The 25,170-nt window shown below is 37.2% G+C and overlaps 1 protein-coding gene across 1 annotated transcript in view; it reads left to right on the top strand.

Moving 5' to 3' along the window:
• Positions 1–3,376: 3,376 nt before the first annotated feature.
• ADAM7 (ADAM metallopeptidase domain 7) overlaps positions 3,377–25,170 on the top strand; it is a 66,794-nt gene continuing 45,000 nt past the window's right edge. Inside the window, exons 1-4 of the mRNA XM_025933038.2 lie at positions 3,377–3,452; positions 4,463–4,566; positions 9,045–9,121; positions 24,613–24,691. Coding sequence (XP_025788823.2) covers positions 3,401–3,452; positions 4,463–4,566; positions 9,045–9,121; positions 24,613–24,691 — 312 coding nt within the window. The 5' untranslated portion in view covers positions 3,377–3,400. The remainder of the gene's footprint in view (positions 3,453–4,462; positions 4,567–9,044; positions 9,122–24,612; positions 24,692–25,170) is intronic.

Genomic DNA, 25,170 nt, shown 5'->3' with positions numbered 1-25,170 from the left:
ACTTCAGCCAGGTCACGATCTCGCGGTCCGTGAGTTCGAGCCCCGCGTGGGGCTCTGGGCTGATGGCTCAGAGCCTGGAGCCTGTTTCCGATTCTGTGTCTCCCTCTCTCTCTGCCCCTCCCCCGTTCATGCTCTGTCTCTCTCTGTCCCAAAAAAATAAATAAACGTTAAAAAAAAATTTAAAAAAATAAAATAAAATAAAAAGGGACACCAGGATATAATAGAAAGAACACCGAGTCAGACAGACATTTTCTTTTAATCTCTGCCTTCCATTTGTTGAGCACGTGGCTTGAGTAAGTTACAAAAATGTTTCTTCTTTGAAAGTGTTTGTTTGTTTCACCTGGGTTAACCATAGATAATACTGTATCTGTAATACTTTAGATATGGCAGAGAGTTAGTCTAGTTGTAACTCGAACAAAGACACCAGACTAAGGCCTCAAAGCCTTATCATTTACCGTGACACTATAAATAATTGAGATTCCACAATTTGTATTTTTTTTTAATTTTTTTTAACGTTTATTTATTTTTTATTTTGAGACAGAGAGAGACAGAGCATGAACGGGGGACGGGCAGAGAGAGAGGGAAACACAGAATCCAAAGCAGGCTCCAGGCTCTGAGCCATCAGCCCGGAGCCCAACGCAGGGCTCGAACTCACGGACCGTGAGATGGTGACCTGAGTCGAAGTCCAACACTTAACCGACAGAGCCACCCAGGCGCCCCTCACAATTTATATTTTAAAAATTGTTTCTTCTATCTCCCACAACTTTGACTGTAACAAAGGCAAGTTCAATATAGTTTCTGTCACCCAATTTAAAATGATCTTTTTGACTGTCATGATGAATAAGCTGGTAAGTTCCATTTGATGTGTGGATGAGTATTTGTTTGGTTTGATAATGGGTCGAATACCCTGAGGACACTCATCAGTCTTCACCTCTCTTTTGCACTGACCTGAAAGAGTGTCATAGACTCTACTGGTAGAGATGATCATTTGCATTAAAGCTGTTTCAATGATGTTCGAAATTTCTGGAAACACATGAGGGTGTAACCAGGCAATAATGATGCTGCAAATTATGTTCTTGCATTCAACAATTTTATATTAAATGTCGTGTCTATCTGCAACACGCTGTTAGGTTTGTGGTACCAGAGTAAGCAAAAACAAACAGAATATTTGCTTTCTGGAGATTATAGTCCACTGGAGGAGGTAGATAATCAAATACTTAGATGAGTAAGTGTGTGATAAACTAAGTTTTCAGAAAAAAAGAGAATCTTGTTTCAGAATGAAATTTGGTCGATTATGAGAGATATCAATGATGGCTACCAGATTTCAGACTTGCAATGTGGAATGCATATTGACATCATTAAGAAAGACAGAGAACAAGTTTTGTACCTTCTGAGTTTGCAGGGGCTTTGAGCCCTCCCAGCGAAGATGTTGAGTAGAGAGTTGGATGTAAAGGTCTACCATTCAGGTGGCTAGCTGTGTAAATGTGAGGCATCGCAGAGACATGATAATTAAGCCGTAACTGATGATAAGATGGCTTTGGAACGGGCATACAGTTAGAGGAAAAGAGGGTATAGGATAATACCTTGAGGAGCTCCAAAATTTAAAGGTTGGGTAAAAAAGGAAATGCACGCACAGGTTGCCAGAGGGCTAGGAAAACATTAAAAAAGTCTGTGTCAAGGGAGTTAAATAGAGTATTTCAATGGCGAAGATATGGTCAAGAGTGCCAAATGTTGTTAAGAGGGCAAGTAATATAAGGAACCAAAATAGCCATTGGATATAGAAATTGTGAAATGGTAGGCAAGATTGATCAGCTATATCAGCAGAATAATGAAGGCAGAGTACAATGTGTGAGGATGAGCTGGAAGGGAGAAAATTGCCGGAAGTAGAGATAAACTTTGTGAAAAGTTTAGTTGAAAAGGGAATGAAAGGGGCGCCTGGGTGGCGCAGTCGGTTAAGCGTCCGACTTCAGCCAGGTCACGATCTCGCGGTCCGTGAGTTCGAGCCCCGCATCAGGCTCTGGGCTGATGGCTCGGAGCCTGGAGCCTGTTTCCGATGCTGTGTCTCCCTCTCTCTCTGCCCCTCCCCTGTTCATGCTCTGTTTCTCTCTGTCCCAAAAATAAATAAAAAACGTTGAAAGAAAAGGGAATGAAAAACCAGGTGATGGTAGGGGTCTGTGGAATATAGGCTTGAGGGGAGGATTTTTTGAAAGGAAGAGACTTAAACTTATTTAAATATTAAAAGAATGCTTCTAGTTATCATAGATTGGTTCAATTTATGGGAATATTAGAGGGATAATCAATAATATGAGATGGGGGAGGAGATAGAATCCCAAACACCAAAGGATGATATTGGCAAAGGGATATCTCTTCTAACATAAGAAGAGATCGTAGGCATAGAGATAGGCTTATACAGGTTCTTCGCGCATGTGTCTATTAATGTCTTATTTTTTGTATTGATTTGAAGGAGTTCCATATTATATGTATATTTACCCTTACCCTTACCCTTACCTTGCATACATTCCTGGAGTTTTTGTCTTTTAATTTAAATTCATATGTGATTTAGAGAGTAGATGCTAAGAGCTCTCATCACAAAGAAAAAGCCATTTTTTTTTCTTTTGTGTCTGCATCTGTAGGGGGATGATGGATGTCAATTACACTTACTGTGCTATAACTTACAATAAGAGTAAGTCAAGTCATTGCACCATGTACCTTAAACTTACACGGTGCTGTCTGTTAGTTATATCTTGATAAAACTGGTGGGGGGGGGAGATCAAGTTATCTCCCCTCATTTTCTCTTCTTGCCTCAGGACTCTGGGTTCTTTTATAAGGGTAGGAGTGGAGGCTGGGGGTGGAATATGAATTAATATCTTATGTTTGGGGCACCATTAGAAAGGCCATTATGCCCCTGCCTCACGTGGCATAGGCTTTTCTTTAATAGCTAGGGGAAAAAAGGTTTCAGTATTTCTAACTGGTTTTAACAAATCTTCCTTTACAGTTCCTACACGTGGCATTCTTCCTATGCACCTTCTTCAACCCAAGTTTATATAAACGTTCTTTAATTTTTTTTTTTCTAAGACCCACATGATTTTTTTTCACTTTAGGATTTTTAGTCCCTCTAGAATTGTATTTATATCAGGCACGAAGCAGGGATCTCTGCCCAGTCCACCCCCATGACAGCACCTCAGTAGTCCTTTTAATTAGTACATGATGTCAACCCTCTGGGTTTTAGCCTCAGGCACCTCACAAATGATGCAACACGAGCAAGGAACACTTCCTTGTGCTGCATCAAAACTGCCTGTCCATCTGTTGGGCGCTTTGACCCCGCTGAGGAAGCAAGGGCAGGGAGCTGTGTGCATCTTTTCTCAAGCACCTGTGCCCCCTTCCACCAGCATCCTTCAGAATGTTCCCCGGGACTCTGCTTTTCATGATCATACTCATCTCTCAGATTAAAGGTATGTCTTAATCTTTTTATTAGGGTTTTCTTACTAGGCTATGAGGTAATGTCTCTTTAGTCACAAAATTGAAACTGTAAATGGTAAAAACAGGAATTCCCATGGATGATTTCGCTAACATAGCATAGGACTTGGGCCAGTTATGACAAATACTGAGATTCTATGAGACACCTTCTCGGTCTTATATATTCTGATTTACACCGAGAAGGAGGAAGGAATGGACATTTCTGAATATCTGCAACATTGCACACGTCGAGCTGGCCATTGGCCACTTTGTACATTAGCACACGTAAAATTCTGAGTTACTGTCTCCACTTTCTAGATAAAGGAATTGAGAATAATATATACAGATCAGAGAGAATGGATATAGTATTTATGGTCACACTGCTAATAAACTGGTAAAACTTATTTGATTCCGATAATAGCAGATTCTAAAATCCTATGGTCTTTCCTCCCTATTGCTCTTCAGGGAGGTTACCAGGGCTCATCTCACAGATGGCCACTGGTTGTGTAGACTATTATGTCCAGCACTGATTCAAGAGTACCTCAAACCTTTTTTAGCAAGAGAAAGACCTGTATGTATCTAAGAGGGTCAAGGTTTCAAATGCAAATGTTCCTGGGAGACAAAAATCGGTAATTTACACTAAAATCGGTAATTTACCCTAAAATCGGTAATTTACCATCTACAATCCATCCCAGGGCAGGCTGGGACAGGGGGCAGAATCCAGAGACAGGCGTGAGGAGATAGGCAACCACAGAACAAGGTGGAGAGATGGAAAAAGCCAAAGGACCTCATGGTTTTTTGGTCTACTTTCCAATTTTGCTTGTATTTTCCCAATTTGGAAATGACAGTCTCAATTTCCTCACCTGTGAATGGGGATCGACTTCCTAGTGATGCTGTACATGACTGCTAACTGGGGGCAAGTGAACTCTGTGAGACTATTCGTTCTCGAGTCGCTGTGGGTGAATGTTAATGCCGGATGTATTTCCCCCCTTACGTTTCCTTTTAGAAAAGTTAATCCTTGGAGTGGAGGGCCAAGAACTGGTGTATCCGAAAAGGCTTCCTCTGATGCAGAAGAGAGATGTTTGGCACATCCACGATTATGACATACAGGTACACGCTTGGATTGAATAAATTGGATTTATTGCATTCACAGGATATGTAGAAAGCCAGCTCGTGCTCCAATCCGAATGGAACAAGAGAGGAGTCTCAATGTTTCTGCGGACTCCCCCCCCCCCCCCCGCCCAGGGTACAGCATGTGCTTGGTGGGGGTGAGGGTTGTGGAGGCAGCAAGCTTTTGATGGATTAGGGCATAAGATGGAGTAAAATTTGGATTTTAGGGGGTGCCATTTAAAATCTTCCACTAACAGAGGATTTCCACTAACAGCTTTCCGGACTGATTTAAGGCAACTTCGTTTGTTCTGAGCTGGTGCCCGTGGAATGTAATCTCTGAGCATTTTGCTTTCTCAGAGGTATAACATGCAGGTTTGTTTGCTTTACAGCAGCTTTCTGCAGCAAAGTTGGACAACTTTCACGGGAACACATTTGGCCTGTTGCTTAGAATAGTGTTTATTCAGGTGTTAAAACATAAGCATTTAAGATTTTATTTAAAAAAAAAACCCAAATGTTTATGCAGACAATATGTAATACATATAATAGGAAACAAGCTTCAAAGTTAGGTAATTTTTCAACTCCCGCTACTATGAAAGGCATTCAATGACTGTCCTTAGATATTTATTACCAGGCAGTTGCATTGTGAGCCTTAGGTTTCTTACTTGGTCCATGGAGAATACTGTCACTTTGCTCCAACACTTTTTGAGTGGGTAGACTTTTCCCAGGGCAGCTGCTTTTCTTCCCTCCAAGACTAGAAGAGCCAGCCCTCCATGCTCTCATTTGTTAGGTTTCTCAGTCATAAGCATGACACATTTCAGCATTCCAAAAGATCCCACCTAAATGTCTTTCCCATGGCTTGAGATCATGAAAATGCAACTCTCCACCTGCGGCCATCGGGAGATAACGTCTAGCCATTTTTTCTCTAGTTATCTCCTTACAAATTGTGTATTCTCTTGATCTCCAATTCCTTTATCACCTTCTTAAACGTTTTATTAATATAACATTGCAGGTCAACAATAAAAAAAAAAGCAAAACTTTTATTGGTTGAAGTTTGGTACTCACCCAAGAGGGCAAAGCCAATCTTTTACCACCATTGTGCAAATCAGGACTTATGTTAAAAGTCCCATATGGGGGCACTTGAGTGGCTCAGTCAGTTAGGTGTCCAACTCTTGATTGCTGTTTAGGTCATTATCTCACTGTTCGTAAGATCAAGCCCTAGATCTGTGTTGTCAGCACAGAGTCTGCTTGGGATTCTCTTTCTCTCCCTCTCTCTCTGTCCCTCCCCCTCTTGTCTCTCTCTCTCTCTGTCTCTCTCTCTGTCTCTCTCTCTCTTTCAAAATAAAAGCTTTAAAAGTCCCATTATGAGTAGGCAAGATGAGCCTGGCCTGGGGCAGGAATTATACAAGATGAGTTTGAAGCATCTTATACTACCAGAAAGTGAGGAAATTCTCAAACAACCCAAACTTGCATCGAGGGGAGTATGTCAAAAGAACGTAGGAGCCAAAGGAAGGAGCTCCCAGTAGCGAAAGAAGGGACAATTTGAGCAACACAATTAATAACATAGTTTTGGACCATAAAGAAAGATAAATTAATGCCCATGAACCCATATCCCCCCCCATAAATTGAGGGGGGATAGACGAATCTATTCATAAGAGTGAAAAAATTGACATAGGCACTACCCTTTCCAGGAGATGGACATAACTCCCCACCCTTTAAGCATGGACTGTGCATAGTGACTTCTCCATAGAGAAGAACATGGAAGGGGACAAACACTGTTACCTTGAAGTGGAGAAGGGCTGACAAATGTCACCTCAGTGAGCCGATCAAGGTTAACATCATCAGTAATAACTCATGTTGATAGTAGGTACTTTTAGTATGATGCAATGAAAATGGCACCTTTTTCCCTCAAATCTCCACAGTCCCAATCCAGTAATAAGAAAAATTTCAGAAAAACCTAAATTGAGGGACAACCTATAAAATACTTGATTGTTACTCTTCAAAACTGTCACCGTTTTCAGAAAAATAAAGAATGTCTGAGAAACTGTCATAGAGGATCCTAAAGAAGCATGACTGAATGTAATGTGCTGCCCTGGGTGGGATCCTAAGACAGGACTTTAAACAAAATTAAGGAAATCTGTATAAATGTATACATTAATTGATAATGGTAGTCTTGGTTCATAAGTTGTGATAGGTCCATAATAGCCATGTAAGATATTAGCAATATGGAAATCTGAGTTGTGGGGTCCATGGGGATTCCCTGTATTATCTTTCCAACTTTTCTCTAAGTCTAAAATGATTCTAAAATGAAAACAAATTTGGGGCGCCTGGGTGGCTCAGTCAGCTAAGCGTCCGACCTCGGCTCAGGTCATGATCTCACGGTCTGTGAGTTCGAGCCCCGCGTCGGGCTCTGTGCTTCCAGCTCAGAGCCTGGCGCCTGCTTTGGATTCTGTGTTTCCTCCTCTCTCTGCCCCTCCCATGTTCATGCTCTGTCTCTCTCTGTCTCCCAATAATAAGTAAACGTTAAGAAGAAAAAAAAATAAAAAAATAATTAAATTAAGTAAGATTAATAAAATTCTAAATTAAATATAAAATCACAAAATTCTGTTTATGTAGAAACAAGAGTAAGGACAAGAATAACGATAATGTCACATTTAACAATATTAACAATAGTGTCTGAATATTAGCTAATACACAATGTATACGGTTCCTCGTGTTTGTAAATGCAATTCCACCCTTCTTATTTGAATAAACACCCAGGTTCTTGCTGGCCCACTGTGAATTATGTGTTTATGATAAAGTCCTAATTTTACGTTAAACTTGCAGTCAAAAATGCCCTAATGCACACCTCACATTCAACAAACACAAAACTCCCCTCTCCTTTCCTCAAAGCTGCCCCTTTTCAGAAGACCCTCATTTCAATAGCATAGTTTAAACAAACTAGAAGCCTGAGGGAATTCTTCACTCCTCACTTGTGCCTCCCCCATCAAAGAATCACTGAGCTGATTCCAGAATGTAAATAAATATCCTTTGAAATTATCGAAGCTCCCTGCCTTATCATTGCTGCCACTCCCCTGCCCAAGTGACCTCTAATCCGGCAACAGTCTTTAAATGCCTTTCCTGCCTACGGTTGTGATTTTTGCTGATCCATTACCCATAATAAGTAAACCACCTAAAATACCATACCTACTTCTGCTTTTTTTCTTCTCTTGGCTCTTAGGATAAGGTCCAAATCTTCTTAAGTGACTAGTTGTTACCTGATTTGGCGCCTTCCTACCTTGGCGTTTTTCGTATTTATTCAATTTACATTTGCTTTTCCTGCCATGTTGAACTCTTCTGGATTTCTCAAACATGTCAAGCTCTTTCTTACCTCAGAGCTTTTGCATGTGCTGTTCTCTGCCCCTGACTCCTCTTTCTACATCCCTCACACAGTCACTTCATTTCTCCTATTATGATGCTTAATAATACTCAGTTACATTTGATTGATTTTCTTCTTTGCCAAGCTATAGCTTCCATAAGGGCAGTGACCTCTATCTTGTGAACCATTGTATCTTCCGTATGATCAGTATGCCTGAAATGACAGCTATTGAATACATGGGTGAACAATAAACTAAAGAAATGTGCTAGACATATGACCGGTAACTGTAAATCCTGAAATTATAAATAGTTCTTATGAATTATAAAGAAAGAAAATACCACAAAAGAAAATAGTTAAAGGATATAAATTAGGAAATCATATACGAGTATACAGATAACAACATAAAGTAAATGAACAGAAGAAAAATATCACTCCCAATGGTCATCGAAGAAAACAATTTGTCACAATAAGTTATCAATTCATTACTGTTAACATCTAAGGCAAAAAACCAAGAACCACTGTAAATTTCTGGTGAAATTCTAATTTTGTGCTTCCTTTCTTCAGGTTATTTTGCAGTATTTCTCTAAAAGCTTTGCATTTTTTCCACCTTGCCGATAAAGAAATTATGTCTAACTACAGTGAATACCTCAAATCAAATTTCTGATATGGATATAGATTAAATAAGTTCACATTGTGCTTTTCAGCCATAAAATACGTGCTATGAAAAACACTTATTGGGATAGGAAAATGGTGATGGTCATAATTTATTTTTATGTGAGACAGTAGACTATAAAACACTATACCCAAAATTGTTAAAAATACATAAACAAAAGCTCTATGAGCAGAGACTATAAATATTTTCCTTTCATTTCATTTTATTTTATAACTAGAAAAAATGCCCATCAAAAAATTTAACGAAAACATAACTTACAAGCAAAATCCTCCATATATTGGTTCTCGTTCACTCAGCCTAATCCGTATTGATCATTTTGTCTGGCCCTTACTGCTGGGTTGCCAGATAGATTGATAAAGTCTAATTTATCCCAGGATCCACCCCACTCCCCACCCCAACACACACGAAATGAGCACACGTTTAAGCCATGCGATGGATATTGTTTTGCAGGAAACTTATGAAGAAGAATTGTTGTATGAACTAAAGCTAACTAGAAAAACCTTAATACTTCACCTTTTAAAATCAAGGTAAGTTCTATTATAATTCACCACCTTATAGATGTATTAGTCTGTAGTATGTCAGCTTTTGTAAAAACTGCCAGTGAAGTGAATTCGTCAAGTCACTATTACCTGTATATATTCTGAATTCCTAGTCTTCTAATATAAGCCCCTTGCATTTCGACATCTTAACAACAATTACAGACACTGCCCTTCAGTTCCTGAGTTACTCTTTATTTGGAAATTTGGAGTCCTTTGTGAATCAGTGGAACAAAGGAAATTTGAAAAACATGGCTTTTTAGAGTGGACTGCTAAGTTCTTTAAAATAGATATCAAACCAAGTTCTGTGGGAGAATAAACCAGAACTGGGAAGAATTTACTTCAACAGGTTATCTTGTGTTAGCTAAATAATTCTAATGGCCTTCATTTCTTCCTTAGCTTTCTTTACAACTTCTGTGTTGTTATGGTTAAATTTCCATCGTGTTTCTTTGGGCCATTCCTATACACAATAGCTCTGCCTCCCAGACCCAAACATTAAAATCATGAAGAAGTATTAAATGCTAAGTGGAAGGGTAACTCTACTGAAGGTTTGGAGGGCACCTGGGTGGCTCAGGTGATTGAGCATCAGACTCTAGATTTTGGCTCAGGTCATGATCCCAGGATTGTGGGATCAAGTCTCATGTCTGGCTCTCTGCTGAGTGTGGAGCCTGCTAGAGATTCTGTCTTTCTCATTTGTGGATCTTGAGAAACTTAACAGAAGACCATGGGGGAGAGGAGGGGAAAAAAAAGTTACAGAGAGGGAGGGAGGCAAACCATAAGAGACTCTCAAGGACTGAGAACAAACTAAGGGTTGATGGGGGCTGGGGGAGACGGGCAAGTGGGTGATGGGCATGGAGGAGGGCACTTGTTGGGATGAGCACTGGGTGTTTTATGGAAACCAATCTGACAATGAATTATATTCAAATTTTTAAAAAATAAAAACAACAACAACAACAAAGAGATTCTGTTTTTCTCTCCCTCTGCCACTCTCCCAATTGCATGTGCGCACGCGCGCTCTCTCTCTCTCTCTCAAAAAAAAAAAAAAAAAAAAAAAGAATTGAGACTCTAGCCTATTAGCTAAAAAGAACAGCAACAAAAAATATAAAACAGGGGCGCCTGGGTGGCGCAGTCGGTTAAGCGTCCGACTTCAGCCAGGTCACGATCTCGCGGTCCGTGAGTTCGAGCCCCGCGTCGGGCTCTGGGCTGATGGCTTGGAGCCTGGAGCCTGTTTCCGATTCTGTGTCTCCCTCTCTCTCTGCCCTTCCCCCGTTCATGCTCTGTCTCTCTCTGTCCCCAAAAAAATAAATAAACGTTGGAAAAAAAATTAAAAAAATATATATATAAAACAAAGAAACAAACAAAAAACCTTTCTTCTACTCCAGAGTTGCCCACTGGACAGATGCACAGAAATAGAATTAATCTAAGAACATAATTCTATTGATAATTTATTCAGACTCTGCATACATTCTCAGGATGGAAGAAGGCTAGCATTTATGGAGCAATTTCTATATGCCTTCTCTCAAAGTGCTCTCTTAATTCCCACAATATCCCTACAAGCAAATATATGATTTTACTTTTATTTTACTGAGGAAGAACCATAGGTTCACTGAAGCAAAAACCTGTCAGGGTCACAGTGCAGATGATGGTGCTGATTCTCCAACTCAGATCTACCTGTTTTCGAAATTACTCCATGCTGCCTATGCCTCAAGTAGCCAAATCTTATTATATATTAGCTATTGTGTAATTCTGTTAATCCGCCTGGAGTGGCATATTATAGACTTGTGGAGGTATAAAGTAGTTTGATCTAATATTGATACTTCTTCTTTTTTTTTTTTTTTAATTTTTTTTTCAACGTTTTTTATTTATTTTTGGGACAGAGAGAGACAGAGCATGAACGGGGGAGGGGCAGAGAGAGAGGGAGACACAGAATCGGAAACAGGCTCCAGGCTCCAAGCCATCAGCCCAGAGCCCGACGCGGGGCTGGAACTCACGAACCGCGAGATCGTGACCTGGCTGAAGTCGGACGCTTAACCGACTGCGCCACCCAGGCGCCCCTAATATTGATACTTCTGATCGACAACATTACTTTAGTCCCCTCCAAGAAGGAAGTGAATTTAGTACATACCATGGAGCCTTTCAAATCTGTGAACACTACTTATTCAGATGTTTTCATATCTTATGGTGACAAACAGAAACTTGATCTTATTAATTTAGATTTTTGTCTTGGGTTTGGTTTTTTGTAGCCACTTTTTCCCATATTTCCCCTGTGAGTTTCATCTGACTTGGTTTTAACCACACCGAATACTTATTTTATAAGCTGATATTGAGAAATAGAGGTAAATCTTCATAGACCAACCATGTCTGATCAGATTTTTATTCATCCAGTGGAAACACTGATTGGGTCAACTTAGTTTTCACTACAGTAAATCCAATAATAGGTGAAAAGTTACATGTGTATGTATATATGAGGCAAAAGAAACATTAATTTAGAGTATGTTATGTAATCAAGCACTTTACCAAAAGTTATACCTATGTGTTTTGAAAATAATCACAAATATGATTGTATTTTATTTACCTGTTGTATGTCGTTCATTTTTAACCAACAGTTTGTTATAAAAAAATTTCACACAGAGAGCAAAGTTGAAGTTATTTTATTTTAATTTTATTTTATTTTTAGTTGAAATAATTTTAGAGTGAACATTTATATACCCACGAATACACATATACCCATAATCCCAAGAAGATATACATATAACATATACCTATTAACATTTTAATATGCATGTTTTATATCCTATTTTCCTGTCTATCCATTCCTCAATCCATCCATCCATCTATTCATCCACCTATCCATCCATCCATCCATCCATCATCTTATTTTTATACATTTTAGACGTTAACATAACTTCCCACTACATACTTCAACAAGCAGCAGATCATTAGAATTTAATATTTGTTTACAGTTTTTTTCTTCTCATTTAAAATTTTTATACAAAGAAATGCACATATCTTAAGTGTATATTCATTGAATTTTGGCAAATGCGCATACCTGTGTTACCCAAATTTTTACAAAAATGAACTATAGAAGAAGTGTCACTCAGGAAATTTACTTCTGTGTTTTCCTAATCGATTCCCCTCAAAACCTGCTCATAGAGGTTCATCAACTGCAAATTATTTTTGTCCATTCTGGAAGTTCTTATAAATAGGTTTACACCGCATGTACTCTTTTGCATACGGCTTCTTTAATTCGGCATTGCATTAATGAGACTCGTTCATGTAGTTCCACGTATCAGAAGTTTGAGTCTTTTACTTTTTGAGTACTATTCCATTGTATAAATATACTACAGTTTGTTTATTTAGTCTCCCATGGTTGGACAGCCTAAGCTGTTTCCAGAATTTGGCCATCACAAGTAAAGCTTAAATGGGCATTCTTGTATAGCCTTTATATGATACATGCTTTCATTTCTCCTTGGTCAAAGCCAAGGAGTGAAATTTCTGGGTCATAGAGTGTTACTTAAAAAAAAAAAAAAATGGGGCTGCCTGGGTGGCTCAGTCAGTTAAGCGTACAACGTCGGTTCAGGTTATGATCTTCAGGTTTGTGAGTTCAAGCCCCGCATCAGTCTCTCTGCTGTCGGCACAGAGTCTGGAGCCTGCCTCGGATTCTGTGTCTCCCTCTCTTTCTGCCCCTCCCCTGCTTGCACTCTGTCTCTCTCTGTCTTCTCTCTCTCTCTCTTTATCAAAAAGAAACATAACAATTTTTAAAAAAGAATAAAAATAAATAAGTGAATAAATAAATAAATAAAGGCTTCCAATCAGTTTCCAAAGTGGTTGTACAATTTTGTATATTACAACGTATGAGAATTCTAGTTGCTCCCTGTCGTCTTCATCATTATAATTTTTTTTTTTTATTTATTTGTGTTGAGAGAGAGAGAGAAGGACGAGGGACAGAGAGAGTAAGAGTGGCAGAGAATCCCAAGCAGGCCCTGCACTGAGAGCACAGAGCCAGATGCAGGGCTCAATCTCACGAAATGTGAGATCATGACCTGAGCAGAAATCAAAAGTTGGAGGCTTATCTGACTGAGCCACCCAGGGGCTCCCCTTTATAATTTTAGTTACACTAGTGAGTTTGTGGTAATATTTCATGTTCAATAAACTTGCAGCCCCTGTTGAAAATTGTGTCTCCTAAAAAGTAAAAATTTATCGCTTGAAAACAATTTTAATTTATCACATGTTTCATTTATGGTAATTGCTTTATGTGAACTATCTTCTAATGTCTTCATTGTTTTGGTTTTTAGATTTGATCTGCTATTGTCGTGAATGTGTGCGTGTGTGGGCAATTTGTGGGAAGATCAAGGTTCTATCTTTCCATATGCTTAGCTAGTTATTCCAGCCCATTTTGTTACATTGCCTTTCTTTGCATTGGATTGCTTTCATACCTTAAACAAAATCCAATGATTATTTCTGGGATCTCTCTAGTCTATCCTGTTCATTTACTTTTCAATCCTGAATCCGCGACCACGTTGTCTTGTTTACTGCAGCTTTATAGTAAATCAAAAGCCAGTTTGGGTAACCTCTCCAACTTTGTTCTACTCTTTCAGAAATTAAAAACTCTAGATCCTTTCCATTTTTCTAAAATTTAGAATCCACTTGGTAATTTTATTTTATTTATTTTTAATTTTTTTAATCTTTCCTTATTTTTGAGACCAAGAGAGACAGAGCATGAGCAGGGGAGGGGCAGAGAGAGAGGGAGACACAGAATCCGAAGCAAACCATAAGTTCATGACCGGAGCCAAAGTCGGACGCTTAACCGACTGAGCCACCCAGGCGCCCCATTTGTTAATTTTATATTTTAAAAGCCCTGGAATTTTGTTTGGAGTTTTATTGAATGTGCATATCAACTTGGAGAGAATTGATATCAATAACATTAAAACTCTTCATGTCATATCTCTATATTTACTTAGGTCTTTAATTGCTATCAACGGTGTTTTGTAGTTTATGGTGTAGAGCTCTCACGTGTCTTTTGTTAAATTTATTTCTACATGTGTAATGTTTGTGGCGTTCTTGTAAGCAGAACTGCTTCTCATTATTTTATTTTTCTATTAGGGTTTCATCTATGAATCTATTGATTGTTCTGTAGGTTGCTTAAGGATTTTCAACAGCAAATATCCACCGTTTTACTACTTTCTTCCTAGTCATTATTCCTTCTATTTCTATATCTTATTCCAATGATTAAGAACTCCAGTACAATTTGAGTAGAAGTAATGAGAGTTGGCAACCATTCATTATTTTTTATTTTAAGGGGAAAGTATTCAATATTCAAGGATTAATATGATATTGCTAGGAGAATTGTCATTGGTTTACCTTACTAGATTAAGATAGTTGCCTGAGAAATTTGCTGCAAGTGTTCTGTCTTCAACTATTGAAATGTCCATATGTCAATTTCAGTAATTGATTTGTGAATACTAAACCATCTTTGCACTCTTGGGAAAAAACTCTTTGCTGTATTCACTTTACTATTATTTTGTTAAGGGTTTTAAAACCATGTTAATGATTAATATTATTCTGTATTTTTCATTTTTTGTAATGTCATAGTCAGATATTTATATTAGGATTATGGTGATCTCATAACATGAATTAGAAATTATTCTCTTTTCCTATATTTATAAAGGACATTTTTGGAATGTTTGTTAGAATTCCTAAATGAAACTTTCTGTGCCTTGAGGATTTTTTTGTGTATGTGTGGGAATGAGATTTTATGATTACAAATTCAATCTTATTAATAAAGGCTTATTCAGATTTTCCTTCATATTGAGTCAGTTTTAAATTGTAATTTACAAGGAAAATGTATATTTCATCTAAGTTGTCAAATTTCTGGCATAAGGTGTTTCATAATATTCTTACTATTCTTTTTTTCCCTCATTCTATTCTTTTGTTCTACTTGTTCTATTCTATTCTTTTAATGTCTGTAATATCTTTAGAGATCATCTCTTTATAATATCTAATATTGGTTATTTGAGTTCTCTTTTTTCCTTGACTAATATAAAAGAGTTTATCAATTTGATGTTTTCAAATAACTAAAATTTTATTTTACTAATGTTACTGTTTATTTCACTGATTTATTTTATTATCTTTATTATTTTATTTGTCCCACTTATTTAATGGTTACTTTTCTCTTTTTATAGAAACATTTCATGTGTTCTGTCATAAGTATTTAAAGTATTTAAAGCTATGACATTTCTTCTAAACATAAATTTAGATGCATCTCAAAAATCTTGATATGTTGTATTTTTATTATCATTTATTCCAAAATATTTTCTAATTTCTTTTGAGATTTCTTCTTTGGCTCATGTATTACTTAAGAGTGGCTATTTAACTCCAGCATTTGGTGTTTAAAAAAATTTTTTTAATGTTTATTTATTTTTGAGAGAAAGAGAAACAGAGCATGAGCTGGGGAGGGGCAGAGAGAGGAGACATGGAATCTGAAGCAGGCTCCAGTCTCCGAGCTGTCGGCACAGAGCCTGATATGGGGCTCGAACACACAGACCATGAGATCATGACCTGAGCCAAAGTCATACACTTAACTACTGAGCCATCCAGACGCCCCCCAATATTTGGTGTTTTTTAAAAAATATATTGTTGTGTCAAATTTTTCTATTTTAATTCTATTTTTGATGAAGAATATAGTTTGTATAACATATTTTTAAAAAATGTATTACAATTTTTTATAGCCAAGCATGTTTCTAACTTATTAAACATACATGTGCACTTGAAAAGAATATGTATTTTACAGTGTTGGGTGAAGCATTCTATAAACAGCAATTAGAAAAAGTGGTGGATTATTTAGAATTGTTTTTATTTAATTTATGTGTCTATTTTCTCTGTCCATTGCTGAGAGAGTTGTGTCAAAATATTTAACTATGATTTTTGAAATTGTTTTTCTTCTTTCCATTTTTCTCTCTTTTCCATTCCTTTAATATTTGTTTCATGTATTATGAAGCTTAACTATTAGGTTCAGACATATTTATAATTTTTTTATGGTGAATTGATTCTATTTTTCCTCCAGTTCCCAGTAACTGTTTTGTTTTGTTTTTTTTTAATTTGAATTTCAGTGTAGTTAATATACAGTGCTATATTACTTTCAGGTGTAGGCATAGTCACTCATCAATCCATATATTACTCAGTGCTTATCAAAATAAGTGTATCTTAATCCCCTTCACTTATTTCATCCATTTCCCCCCTCCCACTTCCCTCTGATAATAATCTGTTCTCTATGGTTAAGAGTCTGTTTCTTTGTTTGTCTCTTTTATGTTATTTATTTGTTTTATTTCTTAAGTTCCGCATATGAGTGAGATCATATATTTGTCTTTCTCTGTTTATTTCAGTTAGCCTTATACTCTCTAGATCCAGCCCCGTTCTTCGAAAATGGCAAGATTTCATTTGTTTTCATGACTGAATAGTATTCCATTGCATGTATAGATATCACTTCTTTATCTGTTCATCTATCAATGGACACTTGGGCTGCTTCCATAATTTGACTATTGTAAATAATGCTGCAGTAAACATAGAGATGCATATATCCTTTAAAATTAATGTTTTTGTATTCTTTAAGTAAATACCTAGTAGCACCATTACTGGATCATAGGGTCATTCTGTTTTTAATTTTTTGAACACCCTCCATACTGGTTTCCACAGTGGCTGCACCAGTTTGCATTCCCACCACCAGTGCAAAAGGGTTCCTATTTCTCCACATCCTTGTGCTTTTAGCCATTCTGATAGGCGTGATGTGATATCTCATTATGTTTTGATTTGTATTTCCCTGATGATGAGTGATGTTGAGCATCTTTTCATGTGCCTGTTGGACATCTGGATGTCTTCTTTGGAGAAATGTCTATTCGTGTCTTCTGCCCATTTTTTAAATTGGATTATTCATTTTGTTGATGTTGAGTTATTTAAGTTCTTTATACATTTTGGATACTAATCCTATATTAGCTATGTCATTTGCAAATATCTTCTTCCATTCAGTAAGCTGTCTTTTAGGTTTGTTGATTGTTTCCTTTGCTGTACAGAAGCTTTTTATTTTGATGTAGTCCCAATAGTTTATTTTTTGCTTTTGTTTCTCTTGCCCCTGGAGACTTACCTAGAAAAATGTTGTTATGCCCAATTTCAGAGAAGTTACTGCCTGTGTTCTAAGATTTCTATGGTTTCAAGACTCACACTTATATCTTTAATCCATTTTGAGCTTATTTTTTTGGGATGGTGTAAGAAAGTGGTCCAGTTTCATTCTTTTGTTTGTAGCTGTCCAGTTTTGCAGCACCATTAAAATTGTTTTTAACATTTTATTCATTTTTGAGAGACAGAGAGTGACAGAGTGCAAATACGAGTGGGGCAGAAACAGGGAGACGCAGAATCCAAAGCAGGCTCCAAACTCTGAGCTGTCAGCACAGAGCCCGAAGGGGGGCTTGAACTCACAAACTGTGAGATCATAACCTGAGCCGAAGTTAGATGCTTAACTCTCTGGGTCACCCAGGCACCCCTATAGCACCATTTATTGAAAAGACTTTTCCCCATTGCACATTGTTGCCTCCTTTGTTGATTAATTCACCATATAATTGTGGGTTTATTTCTGGGCTTTAGTCTGTTCCATGATCTATGTGTATTTTTTTTTTATGCCAGTATCATACTGTTTTGATTACTACAGCTTTATAGTATAACTTAAAGTCTGGATTTATGACACCTCCAGCTATGTTGGCGAATTGATTCTTTTATCATTATGTCATTATACAAGATCGGTCTTGTCAGGAAGTGTATTTTACCTGATATCAACATAATATCCTAGCCTTCATATATTTACTCTTTGTGTAATGTATTATTTTTCATCCATTTACTTCAACATATCTGTCTTTCTATTTAAAATGTGTCTCTTGTAATTTGGCAAGTAGTTGGGTCCTGTTTTTTAGCAAATTCTGACAGTCTGATTTCTAATTATAATGTTTGATCCATTAACATTTAATGTTTTGAATGATATGTTGTATTTAATATTTGATTTCTGTCTGAGTTTTTTATTGTTGTTGTTTGTTTGTTTCTCTGGTCTTCTTTTTTGGATCTTTGGATTATTTGATTTTTTTATTACCTTCCTTACTGGCTTTTTATTTATCTATTGGGTTTTTAAATTTTTTTTTTCAGCGTTTATTTATTTTTTTGGGGACAGAGAGAGACAGAGCATGAACGGGGGAGGGGCAGAGAGAGAGGGAGACACAGAATCGGAAACAGGCCCCAGGCTCTGAGCCATCGGCCCAGAGCCTGACGCGGGGCTCGAACTCACGGACCGCGAGATCGTGACCTGGCTGAAGTCAGACGCTTAACCGACTGCACCACCCAGGCGCCCCTTGGGTTTTTAGAAATATCTCTCTGCTTTAGGTTTAAACTTTTATTTCAGATATTACAATATCTATTTAAAATTAATATTGTATCATTTAATATAAAATGTAAAAGCTTCACAATCATATAAGTCTATTTATACCACAATTTTTTATGTTAATTTGGATATGTATACATCTGTAAACATTATGAACTCCATGATGCATGGCTATAATTTTGGCTTAAAGTGGTCATGTGTACCTGAAAGAAATTCAATGAAAAAACAACTTTATTTCCTGAATTATTTATCATTTCCTATCTTTCTATTCTTAGAAATTCAATTTTCCATCTTCTGCCAATCCCTTGAGCCTGAAGGACTTCTTTTACTGATTTTTGTAGTACAGGGTCTGCTGGCAGAATTTTACCTTTGCATTATCAGACAAAATTTAAAGCATCCATCATAAAAATACTTCAGTGAACAGGGACACCTGGGTGGCTCAGTCAGTTAGGCATCCAACTCTTGATTTTAGCTCGGGTCATGATCTCACAGTTTGCAAGACTGAGCTCCATGTCTGGCATTGCTGTGACACCGTGGAGGTTGCTTGGGATTCTCTCTCTCTCCCTCTCGCTCTGCCCCTCCCCTGCTTGCTCTTTCTCTCTCTCTTAAAAATAAATAAACTACGGGAGTGCCGATGCATAGGGGCACTCGTACCCTGCTGTTTAAGGCAGCACTCTCAACAATAGCCAGACTATGGAAAGAGCCTAAATGTCCATCAACTGATGAATGGATGAAGAAGCTGTGGTTTATATATACAATGGAATCCTCCTTGGCAGTGAGAAAGAATGAAATCTGGCCATTTGTAGCAACATGGATGGAACTTGAGGGTATTATGCTAAGTGAAATAAATCAGGCAGAGAAAGACAGATACTGTATGTTTTCACTCGTATGTGGATCCTGAGAAACTTAACAGAAGACCATGGGGGAGGGGAAGGAGGGACAAAAATTACAGTGAGGGAGGGATGCAAACCATAAGAGACTCTTAAGGACTGAGACAAACTAAGGGTTGATGGGGGGTGGAAGAGAGGGGAAAGTGGGTAATGGGCATGGAGGAGGGCACCTGTTGGGATGAGCACTGGGTGTTGTATGGAAACCAATTTGACAATAAACTATATTTAATATAAAAAAAGAAATAGACATTAAAAAATAATGCTTCAGTGAACAATTATAAACATGCTTGAAACAAATGAAACAAAATAGAGTGTCTCAGGGCATGATTAGAAAACCTCAGAAAAAAATAGAAGATATAAATAAGAATCTAAAGGAAATTTTAGAACTGAAAAGTAAAATACATGGAAAAAATAACTTTTAATGCATGGGCTCAATATCAGAATGGAGAGGGCAGGGATGCTTAGGTGGCTCAGTTGTTAAGCATCTGACTCTTGATTTCAGCCCAGGCCACGAACACGATTGTGAGATTGAGCCCTGCATTGGGCTCTGTGCTCAGCATGGAGGCTGTTTGGGATTCTCTCTCTCCCTCTCTGTCTGCCCTCCCCCTACTTGTGCACATGCTCTCTCTCTTTTTCAAAATTAACATTAAAAACAAAAAAGAACAGAGACGGCAGGAGAAAATAATCAGTGAATATGGAATAATAGAAATTACACAATCTAAATAACAAAGAAAATTTTCTGAAAAAAAAAAAAAAAAGCCACTCTCAGGAATATGCGGTAATAAAATAAAAGATGAAAAACTGAGGTCATCAGAGACCCCAAAGGAGAGGAGAAAGAGTATGGAGCTGAAAAAATATCAAATGAATATCTTGATACTGAAAACACCCACATTTGGCAAAGGAGACACTAAAAACCTACAGGTTCAAGAAGCTGAACAAATTCAAAACAAGATAAACTCAGACAATCTCCAATATATAAATCTCAAACAATTCCAAGACATACCTTGGTTCGTTTTATATATACACACATACACATGTATGAAATGTATTATCTAGAGTAACCACTAAAAAACCTATACAGGGAGGTACGCTGAAAAACGCTATAGATAAATCAAAATGGAATTTGAAAGTATATTTAAGCAATCCATAAGAAGGCAGGAAAAGGAAACTAAAACATGAGAAAAGAAGAAACAGGAACAAAAGATAAAATAGCAGACTTAAGTCTTAATATATTGATAATTACTTCAAATTGTATAAATACTGAAAATGGCAGAGTGGATGAAAAATATCACTAAACTTTACGGTGTTTATACAATGTCTTCCAGAAAACACAGAGAATACTTCCCTTCTCATTTTATGAAGCCAACATTACTTTGATACCTAAACCAGACAAAGACAGTATAAACAAAATTAAATAGAATTCAACAATGCACAACAAGAGTAATACACCATAACCAATGGGATCTTTTCCAGGAATACAATACTGGCCCAATATTCCAAAATTAATCAACATAATTTACCATATTAACAATGGAAAGAAGAAAAAATCACATGATATTATTAATTGACACAAAGAAAGCTTTTGCTAAAATACAACAATCATTTATGATTAAACATTTCAGAAAATTAGCAATATAACAGGATGTCCTTGACTTGATAGCGAGTATTTACAAAACCCTACAGCAATAGGATTATTATTGGTGAAAGACTGAATGTTTTCCTCCTAAAATCTGGAACCAGGCAAGTACGTACACTCTCACTACTGCTAGTCAACATATTCCCAGGACATCTAGTCAGCTCAACTCAGAAACAAAAGGAAATAAAAGGCATATAGATTGGAAAGGTAGAAGGGAAAAAAAAAGTCCTTACTTGCAGGTAACATACAGTGGTTGGCATAGAAAATTCTACAAAATCTAACAAACAGGCTAACCAAACATCAAACAAAAAATATCTTCTGGGCGTAATAAGTGCATTCAGCAAAGTCACAGAATATTGCATCATAAAAATATCAATTGTATTTAAACACTCGCAATGAACATGAGGAAACTGAAGTTTAAACTGTAACACCATTTGCAGCTGTTCAAAAAGAAATAAAACTGTTACAAATCGGAGAACTAAATACAAAGCTTGTTCACTGAAAACTACAAGATTCTGATGAAAATCATCAAAAAGATGTAAATAGGTGGGGTCTTACTTTGTATTACTATATTGGAAGACCACATGGGAAAGATGTTGATTTCTCCAGTGGATATATAGGGTTATCACAATTCCCATTGAAATTACTGTAAGGCTTTTTATAAATACAGACAAGATTATTCCAAAACTTATAGGGGAAGACAAAGGAACTAGAGTAGCTAAAAGAAATCTGAAAAAAGAAAAAACAAAACAAAACAGGAGTAATCACTTTGAGAGCTATTATATAGAGAGTCAGACTGTCAGGACAATAGACACAGAGATCAATGGCATCAAATAGAAATCTCAGAAATAGTTCCACCCTAGTAAAGCCAACTCTTTTTTGACAAAGTTTGTAAAGCAAATCAATGGAGGAAGTAGAATCTCTTCAGCAAAAGGTCCTGAAACTATCCAGCAAAAAAATACAAAAACAAAAGAAACTCAACCTAAATCTCAATGCTTTTACCAAATTCATGTCAAAATTAACTCAAAATAGATCATGGGTGTCAGTGTAGCATGCAAAACTATAATACATTTAGATAAAACAGCAAATATCTTAGGATCTTGGGCTAAGGCAAAGAATTCTCCCACTTGACATCAGTTCATTTGACATGACTAATAAAATAAAAGACAAAGTTGATAAATTGGACTTCATTGAAATTGAAAATGCTTAACTCTACCAAAGTCTCATTATGAGGATGAAAAGACAAGCTGCAAATTGGGAGGAGACATTGGCAAACCGACAGAGGACTAGCGTCTGGAAAAATAAAGAGTTCTGAGAACTCAACAATAATAACGCAAGCAATTCAATCAGAAAATAGGCGAAAGGTAGGAAGAGACATCTCACCAAAGACAATATACGGGTGACAAACAAGCACTTGAGAGATGTGTGGCATCATCAGTCATTCAAGAAATGCAAATGAAACTATAATGAAATATCATTTCATTCAATTAGAATGGCTAAACCGAAAACAATAATTACGTCGCCAGAAAGCTGGCAAAGGATATAAGGAATACCGGATCATTAATACATTGCTGACGGGAATATTAAATAATACAACACTCTGGAAAACAATTTGGCAATTTAAAAAAAGAGCAAACATGCAACCTCCCTCAGGGGAAGCAATTGTACTCCTGGGATCAGTGAGAGAGATGAGAGGTCATTTTCTGGTGGAATAGTTCTGTATCTTGATTGCAGTGGTGCAAATTACACCTATGATAAAATGCCACATGAACACAAACATGCAATAGACTAATGTGTATTTCTGGTTTTGTTATTGTACTATAATTATGTGAGATGTAACTACTGGGGAAATTGAGGGAGGTGTGCATAGACATCAGATTCTGCTATGCTATCTCTGTAACTACCTATGAGTCTATAATTATTTCAAAATAAAATTAAAAAAATGAGATACTAGTACTTTGTATTCATACATCGGAAAAATGTGGGATCCTCTGCTTTCTAAGAAAATACAATTTTTGAACATAGTTTTGGGGAAAGAAAAGCGATGCCCACGATGATTCAGCCCATTAAAATGTACATTCTGGTTGCACGCTGAACATATAATCCTACCTTTTGGGAGTTACTGAGAATGAGGCAGGTTGTGTTCACGAAGCATGGACATAAAGGGAAATCTACTGACTCTGCTCGAGTAGGGCAAATTGTGACTGTTCTGCCAGCTCTTTGAGGAAGGGTGAGTAACAATGCACAGGTGGATATGCTTAATTTAAGTTATATATTTTCTTTATTGCGTTTTGTAACTATCTGTTTTCAAATTCATGAGATAACAAAGTAAGATTGTTGGGTAAACAACTATGTCGAGAGGATGATGTCAACTTTAATAATGAACGTGTTTATGTCTCTACAAACTACACAAATGTTTGTTTTTCACGGTCATATAAGATAGTGTACATATTACCTCTCCAAAGTGATTTTGAGCTCGTTCTATTCAGTCAAACCCAAGTGATGGTTCTGATACTAGGGCTTTCTCTACCCCATCACCGTTTCCTCTCTAAGAGAGCCAATATTCCACTTTTCTTCTTGGGGCCTCGTAAATCTTAAAATAGAATGGCTATTATCCACATAAGGTAATTTAGATAGAACTAAGTAAATTACAGAACGGTGTAAGAAGATTCCAATGATTCCCTCTGTACTTCTGTAGCATCCATGTACTGAGAGAGTTGAGATATATGACCTTAGTTCTTGGTCTGAGGATACCCATGGGATTTGTTACAGGGCATGTGGGTAAGTAGAGTCATTCTACTGATTACTCAGAATGCCATCCCTTAACGTGTGCAGAGAAAAAAAAAACAAAACTATAAAGAATTACATGAAGGGGAACCTGAGTGGCTTAGTTGGTTGAACATCTGACTCTTAAATTGGCTCAGGTCATGATCTCAGGGTTCGTGGGTTCGGGCCCCACATCGGGCTCTGGCCTGACAGCAGGGAGCCTGCTTGGGATTCTCTTTCTCCCTCTCTCTCTGCCCCTCCCCCCCCTTTGTCTCAAAATAAACAAATTAACCTAAAACAAGAAGAGTTACATGAAGATATTAGCAGAGGTTGTCTCTCTGTAGCGAGTTTCATTGATACTTTTCTGTGTTTTCTAAATTTATATTATGATTAATACATACTGCTTTTATCTGAATATATAGTTGTTGGGTTAATGTATGTTAAGATATATGCATTTTATGTATATTTGATATACACATCAAATATATTTTGTATCAAATATATATATGACTTTACTTAGATAGTATTTTCTCTAGTTTTTTCTCAACTTGCTCCCAGAATCTCTTTCAGTCTCTTCTAGTGTTTACCAAATCATGAAATCTGGGCAGAAAGCCTTTTCGTGTGAGTGGGGTTGATTTTGCTTATGTGTTTTTAGCATGAGAGGAACGTGCTGAGATTTGGAAACAGCCTCAAGGCTTCTCTTCCCCATAATTGGTTTTATCTGCTATCTTTGTAAACTGACTAAATCTCACTACCTCTCTGCCCTCTTTTCCAGGGAGTTCCTAGCCTCAAATTACAGTGAAACCTACTACTCTATAAAAGGAGAGGCCGTCACCAGCTACCCTTCCACCACGGTATCTTATGGAACCTTCCCTTGTCTTCTGAAATTTTCTCATGGGATTTTGAAACACAGTCCAGCTGTACAGGCAGCTTCTGAAAATGTTATGTCAGAGGCGAATCTTACATTGAATACTGTCACGAATCATTCTAGAATAGAAAACATGACCCTTCAAACTCTAAAGGAGGCCGACTACTGTCTCACAAGCAGATTGATGACTGTTAATGTATTTTTTCTTAACTAAACTGACTTCTGTGTACCCCAAATGGTGTTAAGTCTGGAGAAAGGGTAAAGCAGGAACCAAAGAAGTAGAAGGCACCCTGATGAGATTGTCATCGGGCTAAAGGGATAAAAACTAACGACGTGAAACTATTTTAAAACCTCCATCTAATTGACCCTTATGTGAGTCGTATTCCCCGGCCTAGGCCTTCTGCTGCACCAACATTGTGGTCTCTCCTTCATTCTCCAAATGAATTTTTGTTCATTTATCATCAA

Source organism: Puma concolor, chromosome B1 (genome assembly GCF_028749965.1).
Source record: "Puma concolor isolate L17-30 chromosome B1, mPumCon1.1.hap2, whole genome shotgun sequence".
Classification (NCBI taxonomy): Eukaryota; Metazoa; Chordata; class Mammalia; order Carnivora; family Felidae; genus Puma; species Puma concolor.
This window is presented reverse-complemented; position numbering and strand designations above follow the sequence as displayed.